The 12,098-nt window shown below is 37.8% G+C and overlaps 1 protein-coding gene across 3 annotated transcripts in view; it reads left to right on the top strand.

Moving 5' to 3' along the window:
- The window catches only part of LNPEP (leucyl and cystinyl aminopeptidase), a 105,828-nt gene that overhangs the window by 45,575 nt on the left and 48,155 nt on the right, over positions 1-12,098 (top strand). For all 3 annotated transcript variants that reach the window (XM_082723853.1, XM_082723855.1, XM_082723854.1), the window contains one exon: positions 713-844. In XM_082723853.1, coding sequence (XP_082579979.1) covers positions 713-844 — 132 coding nt within the window. The remainder of the gene's footprint in view (positions 1-712; positions 845-12,098) is intronic.

The raw sequence follows: 12,098 nt of genomic DNA, 5'->3' as shown, positions 1-12,098 counted from the left end.
CTATGGAGTCAACCTTTGTAGAGAAGAGAGGATGTGATCCGTCCTTCAATAGGGACATCACTTCAGCAGCTCCACTCCTAGCCATACTCTTCACCTTAATCTTCCTTTAAAAGAGGGGAGATACCTACTTGCCTAATATCCCAAAAGGTATCTTAATTCATAGTCAGAAAATCTTGCAATGTTGCATGCATTCTTTCATCTTGTGTCTACTGCATACTTCTCTAGTGACTTATCACATTTGATTCTGCTAAGCCTTCTTAAGGTCATCAACATGACACTTTAAAAAAGCTGTTTCAGATCTTTCAGAGGGATATCCTATCTGTAGCTCCTTCTTCTGAATTTATAGCAGTAGAGTGGAGCACTCCTACATCATAAGGAAGGATTTGGTTTGGGTGGTATTTTAAAGGGGAAAGACAGAACCACTGATATTCACTATTTCTAAGTTACATTTATTTAAAGTGGATCTTTTGAAATTAAAATTCCTTAAAGATTTTCACTGTACTCAGTATATTTGCATGATGAGGCACAATGGAGCAGGTTGAGAGTAAAGGCCATGCTCTGTTTAGAGTAAGAGTCATGCTCTCTTGTGCTGAGAGACTAAAATATGCCAACATCTTCCCTACTTGTATCCTATTTGAATTTTCAACTTCTTAGTTTGTTACTGTCATTTATTCTTATAGTTAACTAGATATCTTTTCCCCTTTGCTTGTAGAACTCATCAGTCATCATGGAAGATGGACTCGTTCAAGATGAGTTTTCTGAGAGTGTGAAAATGAGCACTTACCTTGTTGCATTCATTGTTGGGGAGATGAAGAACCTGAGTCAGGATGTAAATGGAACCCTGGTATGTTTTGTAGTAATTGTTTTGAAAGCCTGTTTCATAAGAGGTTAAGAGAGATTCTTTAATGACTTTTGACAGCTGATTTATGAAGGAAAATAAGCTTTTTAAAAAAATTTTAAATTTAAATTCAATTGACATAAAATATATTATTTGTTTCAGGGTACAGGTCCATGATTCATCAGTCTTATATAATACTCAGTGCTCCTTACAACACATACGTTCTCCAGTGTCCATCACCCAGTTATCCCATCCCTACCCCACCCTCCCCTCCAGCAACCCTCTGTTTGTTTTCTATGATTTAGAGATCTTATGGTCTGTTTCCCTCTCTAGTTTTGTCTTGTTTCATTTCTTCCTTTCTTCCCCTATGATTCTCTGCCTTGTTTCTTAAGTTCCACATAGGAAAACAAGCTTTTGGATCACAACTCTGACAACTTATGCTAGAAATGTTATTTTTTGCTTAATGTTATTTACTTTCATTAATTAAATACCCAGTCAATAATTTTCAAGTTTCCTTTAATTTTACTTCTACAAGAGAATTCCAGTAAGACAGTATATGTATAACAAAGCTTCTATAACTGGGCTGCACAATATGGTAGTCAAGGGCTTTATGTGGTTTTTCATTTAAATTAACTAAAATTAGATGATAGCATCATGGCTGAATAATGTGTCCCTCATTCATGTCCTCTCACCCCAACAATAATTAACATCTGTTCATGGACAAAAATGGAAGCTATGGAATCCAGCACCATATGCCAAAGGACCTGGGAGGAATTTTGCCCACTGATGCATCAGGTACTAGGCATATAGACCATGGTCCTGGCTGTGGACCCTGTAATGGCATGTGAAATAGCTCTAGCCCTCTTGGCCATGGTGTGGGATCATCTGAGAAATACTGTCTTAGATAGTAACACCTGGACAAAATAGCCTTTGTGGAAGTCCACATTTCTAGCCAAAAAGTTCAGCACTCTTGGAGGAAAGAAATGCAAGTTTGGATACATTGGCAAGAGCAGTTACTAAAGAGTGGAGGAGGTGACTGCTACTTCAGATGTGAAGACAATAATGTAAAACTTCAAGGAACATGAAAAATCAAGAAAACATGACAACACCAGAGAATCACAATAGTCTTCTAGTAACAGATCCCAAAAACATGGAGATCTGATTTACCCAACAAAGAATTCAAAATAGCTTTTTAAAGGAAACAAAAAGATAATTCAGTGGAATCTAGAAACAATACATGAACAAAATGAGAGTTGTAACAGATAGAGAAAACATAAGAAAGAATTTATTCTGGGGCTGAAAAATACAATGAGTGAAATAAAAAAGGGGAAGTAGAGAACATCTGTAGTAGAGTGGATCAAGCAAAAGAAAGAATCTGTGAGTTAGAGGACAGGAAAGTTGAGGGGCGTTTGGATGGCTCGTTCGGTTAAACATCCAACTCTTGATTTCATTTAAGGTCATGAGCTCAGGGTCCTGGGATGGAGCCCCATGATGAGCTCCCCATGAACAGGGAACATGCTCAAGGATTCCTCCTCTCCCTCTATCCCTCAGCCTGGCACATGCACTGTCCCCCCAAGCCCAAATCTTTAAAAGAAAAAAAAAAAAAAAAGAGAGAGAGACAGACAGGAAAGCTGATATTATCCAGCAGGAGAACAAATAAAAATGGAGAAAAGACTGAAGAAAGCCTGATTTATAGGACACCATCAAAGAAACAATTTGTGAATTACTGGAGTTCCAAAAGGAAGAGACGGAGGAGGGGGACAGAAAGCTTATTCAAAAGAAGTAATGGCTGACAGCTATCCACATATGGTGAGAAATTTGGATAATCAAGTTTATGAAATTGACAGGTTATCAAGCAGACAGCTTGAAGAGAGACCTGATAATAAAGCTGTCAAAAAATCAAAGAGAATCTTAAAAGGATCAAAAGAAGAGAAGCTTGTATCTTTCAAGGAATATGTCTATCAGTGGATTCTCTGCAGAGAACTTAGCAACCAGAAGAGAGTCAGATGATTCAAGGTGCTGAAAGAAAGAACTGCCAGTCAAAATACTCTTGTCTGACAATGTTTTCCTACAGAAATGAAAGAGAGAGAGACTTTCCCAGACAAAAGCTGAAGGAATCCTTTACCATTAGCTCTCCCTTAAAAAGTGCTGAAAGGAGTGCTTCCAGCTGAAAAAAAGGACACTAATTAGTAAAATGAAAATACATGAAAATACACAACACACTGGTAAAGGTAAGTATATAGCCAAATTCAGAATACTCTTACAGTATCATGTGGTGGTGTATGCATCCAACAGAATGCATAAAAAGCAGTTCTGAGAAGGATATTTTGAGTGATAAATGCCTATGTTAAGAAACAAAAAAGATCCCATAAACAACCTGATTTTATACCTCAAGGAACCAGAAAAAGAACAAACTAAATTCAAAGTTAACAGAAGAAAGGAAATAACAAAGATCAGAAGACAAATAAATGAAAGAGGTAACAGAGAAACATTAGAAAAGATCAGTGAAACTGGAGCCAGGTTTTTTTATTTTTGTTTTTTTGAAAAATAAATAAAAATGACAGACCTTTACTTGGACTAAGAAAACATGAGATTCAAAATCGGAAATGAAAGAGGCATTACCATTGATAACACAGAAATACAAAGGAACATAAGAGACTACTATGAGCAATTATAGGCCAATAAAATGGATAATCTAGAAAAAAATGCATAAATTCCTAGAAACATACAACCTAACAAGACTGAGTCATGAAGACATAAAACATCTGAACAGATCAGAAATGAGTAAAGAGATTGAATCAGTAATCAAAAACCTCCCAGCAAAGAAAGTCCAGGATCAGGTGGTCTCTCTGGTGAATTCTACCAAACATTAAAGAAAAAAATGCCAATTCTTCTCAAACTCTAAATAATTGGAAAGGAGGAAATACTTCCTGACTTACTTTACGAGACTAGCATTACCCTCATATCGAAGCCAGATAAAGACATCAGAAGAAAACTATAGGCCACTGTCCCTGATGAATATATATGCAGTAGTTGTCTCTGCACAAAGTTCTTAAGAAAATGTTAGCAAATTGAATTCAGTAGCACATTAAAAGGATCATAGACCATGATCAAAGGGGATTTATCGCTGGGATACAAGATGTTTCATCATATGCAAATCCTAAATATGATACAGCACATTAATAGAATGAGAGATAAGTAGCACATGATCATCTCAATAGCTGCAGAAAAAGTATTTGACAAAGTACAGCTTCCTTTCCTGATTAAAAAACTTTAAACAAATTAGGTATAGAAGAGTATAACTCAACATAATAAAAGGCCATATATGACAAGCCCACAGGTAACATTATACTCAACAGTGAAAGGCTGAAGATCAGGAACAAGAAAGGGTGCCCACTCTCACCACTCTTATTTAAAATAGTACTTGAAATCTTAGCTGGAGAACTTAGACAAGGAAAAAGAAATGCGGAGGGGTCAAGATGGAGGAGAAGTAGCAGGCTGAGACTACATCAGGTAACAGGAGATCAGCTAAGTAGTTTATCAAACCACTGCGAACACCTACAAATCCAATAGGAGATCCAGGAGAAGAAGAGCAACAATGCTAGAAACAGAAAATCGACTACTTTTCTGAAAGGTAGGACCGGTGAAATGAATCCAAAGCCACGGGAAGATAGACCACAGAGGGAGGGACTGGCTCCAGGCAAGCGGTGGAAGAATGGAGGACAAAATCAGGACTTTTAAAAGTCTGCTCCACTGAGGGACATTGCTCCAGAGGCTAAACTGGGGTGAAGCCCACGCGGGGTCAGCGTGGCCCCAAGTCCTGTTGGGTTACAGAAGGATCAGGGGTGTCTGAGTGTCACAGAGCTTGCAGGTATTAGAGCAGGGAAGCCAGCTACAGAGACGGAGCTCAGAAGTGAGCTCTTAACTTGGGCTTACCTTGAACAGTAGTCCGTGACACAGGCCACTGCTCTGTGAAGGAGGTCCCCACAAGATCCAAGGAGGCATCCCCTGGGGGAGCTCAGGGATCTGCGGGGTTCGGAGACTCCAGGCGGAGCTGTGTGCCAGAGACAGAGACGCTTGGTCACAGGCTGGGTGAGCTCGGAGTGCAGCCGGAGGCCAGGGAAACGGGAGTGATTGGACGCTTTTCTCTGAGGGCGCACTGAGGAGTGGGACCCCGAGCTCTCGGCTCCTCTGGGCTAGAGACTAGGAGGCTGCCATTTTCATTCCCATCCTCCGGAACTGTAAGGAAAGTGTTCAGGTATCAAAAGCTCCTGAAAGCGAACCTGAGTGGATTACTTAGCCTGGCCCCTTAAGGGTGTGGTGCAATTCCACCTCAAGCAAAGACACATGAGAATCACAACAGGCCCCTCCCCCAAAAGATCAATAAGAAATCCAGCCAAGACCAAGTTCACTTATCAAGAATTCCAGAGGAGAAAGCAAAGCATGGAATTCATGGTTTTCTCCCCATGATTCTTTAGTCTTTCAGTTAATTAATTTTTTTTAATTTTATTTTTTTTCTTCTGCTAAATTTCTTTTTTAACTTTTAACCTTTCCTCTTAATGTTTTTAGCTAGATTATCTTAAAAATACCTTTCATTAAAAAATAATAATAATAATCTTTTTTGAACCTTCATTATTATAGTCATATTTTATCCTTCATTGTATCTAACTTTATTTTTTTGTATATACATACAGTTTTTTCTTCTAAAAAAATTTGGGGTACAACTTCTTCTAATAGATCAAAATATACCCTAAATCTAGCTCCGGGCTTGTTCTAGTCTCCAGCCCAAGCAAATTCTCTCCACTTTCTTTCTCTTTATTCTCCTAACCAACTTACTTTATCAACTCCTTTTTTAGAAATTAAAAAAAAAAAAATGGTTTTTTTTCCATCTTTATAGGCATATTCCATCCCTTCATTGTGTTTACCCTTTCATATGTTTTTCATTCTTTAAAATTTTGGGAGGGGGCGTCTGGGTGGCTCAGTGGATTAAAGCCTCTGCCTTCAGCTCAGGTCATGATCCCAGGGTGCTGTAACTGAGCCCCACATTGGGCTCTCTGCTCAGCGGTGAGCCTGCTTCTTCCCTCTCACTCTGCCTGCCTCTCTGCCTACTTGTGATCTCTCTCTCTGTCAAATAAATAAATAAATAAATAAATAAACAAACTAAAATTTTGGGAGGTAGTTTCTTCTAAGAGACCAAAATACTCCCCAAATTAAGTGGGTGACCCTGTTCTAGTCATGGGTCTAATATATATAATATATATATACATATATATATATTTCTTTTTAATATTTTTTATTTCTTTTCTTTTTCTAATTTTTTTTTTATTTCCAAACTTCTTTTTATCCCCTTTCTCTCCCCCCTACGATTTGGGGTCTCTTTTGATTTGGTTAAAGCACATTTTCCTGGGGTGTTTGCCACCCTTTTAGTATTTTACTTGCTCCTTCATATATTCTTATCTGGGCAAAATGACAAGGCGGAGAAACTCACCACCAAAAAAAAAAAAAAAAAAAAAAAAAAGAACAGGAGGCAGTACCGAAGGCTTGGGACCTAATCAATATGGACATTGGTTATATGTCAGATCTAGAGTTCAGAATGGTGATTCTCAAGATTCTAGCCAGGCTCAAAAAAGGCATGGAAGATATTGGAGAAACCCTCCCTGGAGAGATAAAAGCCCTTTCTGGAGAAATAAAAGAACGAAAATCTAACCAAGTTGAAATCAAAAAAAGCTATTAATGAGGTGCAATAATATTGGAGAGAATTATTAGAGAAAATTTCTCTAATATGGCAAAGGGAACAAGCATCAAAATCCAGGAGGAGCAGAACCCCCCTCAAAATCAATAAGAATATGTCTACACCCCGTCACCTAATAGTAAAATTTACTAAAGTCTTAGCGACAAAGAGAAAATCCTGAAAGCAGCCCAGGAAGAGAAGTCTGTAACATACAATGGTAAAAATATTAGATTGGCAGTAGACTTATCCACAGAGAAATGGCAGGCCAGAAAGAACTGGCATGATATATTCAGAGCACTAAACGAGAAAAACATGCAGCCAAGAATACTAGCTAGGCTATCATTGAAAACAGAAGGAGAGATAAAAAGCTTCCAGGACAAACAAAAACTGAAAGAATGTGCAAACACCAAACCAACTCTACAGAAAATATTGAAAGGGGTCCTCTAAGCAAAGAGAGCCTAAAAGTAGTAGATCAGAAAGAAACAGAGACAATATACAGTAACAGTCACCTTACAGGCAATATAATGGCACTAAATTCATATCTCTCAATATTTACCCTGAATGTTAATGGGTTAAATGCCCCAATCAAAAGACACAGGGTATCAGAATGGATAAAAAAACAAAACCCATCAATATGTTGCCTACAAGAAACTCATTTTAGACCCGAAGACACCTCCAGATTTAAAGTGAGGGGGTGGAAAACAATTTACCATGCTAATGGACATCAAAAGAAAGCTGGGGTGGCAATTCTTATATCAGATCAATTAGATTTTAAGCCAACGCCTCTAATAAGAGATGAGGAAGGACACTATATCATATTCAAAGGATCTGTCCAACAAGAAGCTCTAACAATTTTAAATATCTATGCCCCTAACATGGGAGCAGCTAACTATATAAACCAATTAATAACAAAATCAAAGAAACACATTGACAATAATACAATAATAGTAGGGGGCTTTAACACTCCCCTCTGTGAAATGGACAGATCATCCAAGCAAAAGATTAACAAGGAAATAAAGGCCTTAAATGACACACTGGAACAGATGGACATCACAGATATATTCAGAACATTCCATCCCAAAACAACAGAATACATATTCTTCTCTAGTGCATGTGGGACATTCTCCAGAATAGATCACCTCCTGGGTCATAAAGCAGGTCTCAACCAGTATCAAAAGATTGGGATCATTTCCTGCACATTTTCAGACCACAATGCTCTGAAGCTAGAACTCAATCACAGGAGGAAATTTGGAAAGAACCCAAATACATGGAGACTAAACAGCATCCTTCTAAAGAATGAGTGGGTCAACTAGAAAATTAAAGAAGAATTGAAAAAAATTCATGGAAACAAATGATAATGAGAACACAACTGTTCAAAATCTGTGGGACACAGCAAAGGCAGTCCTGAGAGGAAAATATATAGCAATACAAGCCTTTCTCAAGGAACAAGTAAGGTCTCAAATACACAGCCTAACCGTACACCTAAAGGAGCTGGAGAAAGAACAACAAAGAAAACCTAAACCCAGCAGGAGAAGAGAAATAATAAAATAGAAACCAAAGAAAAAACCAAAAAAACCATAGGAAAAATCAATGAAACTAGGAGATGGTTCTTTGAAAGAATTAATAAGATTGATAACCCCCTGGCCAGACTTATAAAAAAAAAGAGAGAGAGAGAGAGAGAGAGAGAAAGAAAGGATGCAAATAAATGAAATCATGAATGAAAGAGGAGAGATCATAACCAACAGCAAAGAAATACAAACAATTATAAGAACATACTATGAGCAACTCTACACCAACAAATTTGATAATCTGGAAGAAATGGATGCATTCCTGGAGACATATAAACTACCACAACTGAACCAGGAAGAAATAGAAAATCTGAACAGACCCATAACCAGTAAGGAGATTGAATCGGTCATCAAAAATCTCCAAACAAACGCCCAGGGCTAGATGGCTTCCCAGGGGAGTTCTACCAAACATTTAAAGAAGGATTAGTTCCTATTCTCCTGAAACTGTTCCAGAAAATAGAAATGGAAGGAAAACTTCCAAAATTCATTTTATGAGGCCAGCATCACCTTGATCCCAAAACCAGACAAGGATCCCATCAAAAAAGAGAATTGCAGACCAATATCCTTGATGAACACAGATGCAAAAATTCTCACCAAAATACTAGCCAGTAGGATCCAACAGTACATTAAAAGGATTATTCACCATGACCAAGGGGGATTTATTCCAGGGCTGCAGGATTGGTTCAACATCTGCAAATCAATCAGTGTGATACAACACATTAATAAAAGAAAAGAATGAGAACCATATGATGCTCTCAATAGATGCTGAAAAAGCATTTGACAAAGTACAGCATCCCTTCCTGATCAAAACTCTTCAAAGTGTAGGAATAGAGGGCACATACCTCAATATTATCAAAGCCATCTATGAAAAACCCACCACAAATATCATTCTCAATGGAGAAAAACTGAAAGCTTTTCCACTAAGATCAGGAACACGGCAGGGATGTCCTTTATCACTACTGCTATTCAACATGTGTACTAGCAGTCCTAGCCTCAGCAATCAGACAACAAAAAGAAATTAAAGGTATCCAAATCAGCAAATAAGAAATCAAACTATCACTCTTTGCAGATGACATGATAGTATATGTGGAAAACCCAAAAGGCTCCACTCCAAAACTGCTAGAACTTGTACAGGAATTCAGTAAAGTGTCAGGATATAAAATCAATGCACAGAAATCAGTTGCATTTCTTTACAACAACAAGAAGACAGAAGAAAGAGAAATTAAGGAGTCAATCCCATTTACAATTGCACCAAAAACCATAAGATACCTAGGAATAAACCTAACCAAAGAGGCAAAGAATCTGTACGCAGAAAACTATAAAGTACTCATGAAAGAAATTGAGGAAGACACAAAGAAATGGAAAAATATTCCATGCTCCTGGATTGGAAGAACAAATATTGTGAAAATGTCTATGCTACCTAAAGCAATCTACACATTTAATTCAATCCCTATCAAAATCCCATCCATTTTTTTCAAGGAGATGGAACAATTAATCCTAAAATTTATATGGAACCAGAAAAGACCTCAAATAGCCAAAGGGATATTGAAAAAAAAAAGCCAGAGTTGGTGGCATCACAATTCCAGACTTCAAACTCTATTACAAAGCTGTCATCATCAGGACAGTATGGTACTGTCATAAAAACAGACACATAGATCAGTGGAACAGAATAGAGAGCCCAGAAATAGACCCTCAACTCTATGGTCAACTAATCTTTGATAAAACAGGAAGGAATGTCCAGTGGAAAAAAGACAGCCTCTTCAGCAAATGGTGTTGGGAAAATTGGACAGCCACATGCAGAAGAATGATACTGGACCATCTCCTTACACCACACACAAAAATAGACTCAAAATGAATGAAGGACCTCATTGTAAGACAGGAATCCATCAAAATCCTTAAGGAGAACACAGGCAGCAGCCTCTTTGACATCAGCCACAGCAACTTCTTCCTAGGAACATCGCCAAAGGCAAGGGAAGCAAGGGCAAAAACGAACTATTGGGACTTCATCAAGCTCAAAAGCTTTTGCACAAAGCAAACAGTTAACAAAACCAAAAGACAACTGTCAGAATGGGAGAAGATATTTGCAAACGACATATTAGATAAAGGGCTAGTATCCAAAATCTATAAAGAGCTTAGCAAACTCAACACCCAAAGAACAAATAATCCAATCAAGAAATGGGCAGAGGACATGAACAGACTTTTCTGCAAAGAAGACATCAGATGGCCAACAGACACATGAAAAAGTGCTCCATGTCACTCGGCATCAGGGAAATACAAATCAAAACCACAATGAGATATCACCTCACACCAGTCAGAATGGCTAAAATTAACAAGTTAGGAAATGACAGATGCTGGCAAGGATGCGGAGAAAGGGGAACCCTCCTACACTGTTGGTGGGAATGCAAGCTGGTGCAACCACTCTGGAAAACAGTATGGAGGTTCCTCAAAAAGTTGAAAATAGAGCTATCCCATGGAGCCAGCAATTGCACTACTGGGTATTTACCCTAAAATGCAAACATAGTGATCCAAAGGGGCACCTGCACCCGAATGTTTATAGCAGCAGTGTCCACAATAGCCAAACTATGGAAAGAATCTAGATGTCCATCAACAGATGAACGGATATAGAAGACGTGAGATAGATATAGATATATATATAACGGAAAACTATGCAGCCATCAAAAGAAATGAAATCTTGCCATTTGCGACAACGTGGATGGAACTAGAGGGTATTATGCTTAGCGAAATAAGTCAATCGGAGAAAGACAACTATCATACGATCTCCCTGATATGAGGAAGTGGAGATGCAACATGGGAGGTTTGGGGGGTACAAAAAGAATAAATGAAACAAGATGGGATCAGGAGGGAGACAAACCATAAAAAACTCTTAATCTCCCAGAAAAAACTGAGGATTGCTGTGGGGAGGGGAGTCGGGAGAGGGTGGTGGGGTTATAGACATTGGGGTGGGGGTGTGTGCTGTGGTGAGTGCTGTGAAGTGTGTAAACCTGGCAATTCACAGACCTGTATCCCTGGGGCTAAAAATACATTATATGTTTATTTAAAAAAAAAAAAGTTCATTAAAAAATAAAAAAGAAAAGAAAGAAATGCAAGGGGTACCTGGGTGGCTCAGTGGGTTAAAGCCTCTGCCTTTGACTTGGGTCATGTTCTCAGGGTCCTGGGATTGAGCCCCTCATTATACTCTCTGCTACGTGGGGAGCCTGCCTCCTCCTCTCTCTCTGCCTGACTCTGCTTACTTGTGATCTCTGTCAAATAAATAAATAAAATCTTTAAAAAAAGAAAAAAGAAATGCAAGGCATTCATATTGGAAAGGAAGAAGTGAAATTGTCTTTATTTGCAAATGATACGATATTATGTATAGAAAATCCTAAAGACTCTACCAAAAAACTGGTAGAACTAATCAATGAATTTGGTGAAGTTGCCCGATTCAAACCAGCATACAGAAGTCAGTTGAATTCCTGTATACTAACAATGAAATGTCTGAAAAATAAATAAAGAATACCCCATTCATGATAGCATTCAAAACCAATAAAATACTTAGGAATAAATTTAGCAAAGGAGGTGAAAGATCTTTACACTGAAAACTATAAGATTTTGTTAAAAGAAATTAAAGCAGACAAAATAAATGGAAATATATACCATGTTCATGAATCAGAAATATTAATATTGTTAAAATGTCCATACTACACGAAGCCATTTATAGATTCAGTGCAGTTCCTATAAAAATTTCAATGGCATTTTTCACAGAAAAAAAAAAAGGGCAAGAATTCTAAAATATGTGTGGAACCACAGACCTTGAATATCTAGAAAATTCTTCAGAAAGAACAAAGCTGGAGATATCACACTTACAAATTTCAATCTATACTACAAAACTATGGTAATCAAAACTATGTATGTGTACTAATATATGTATATGTGTACATATGTATACTAATCAAGAGAATAT

This window comes from Mustela nivalis (genome assembly GCF_964662115.1).
Source record: "Mustela nivalis genome assembly, chromosome: 3".
In the NCBI taxonomy this organism is placed as follows: domain Eukaryota; kingdom Metazoa; phylum Chordata; class Mammalia; order Carnivora; family Mustelidae; genus Mustela; species Mustela nivalis.
Note: the sequence above shows the minus strand (reverse complement) of the source record. Positions and strands in the feature narration are given on the sequence as shown.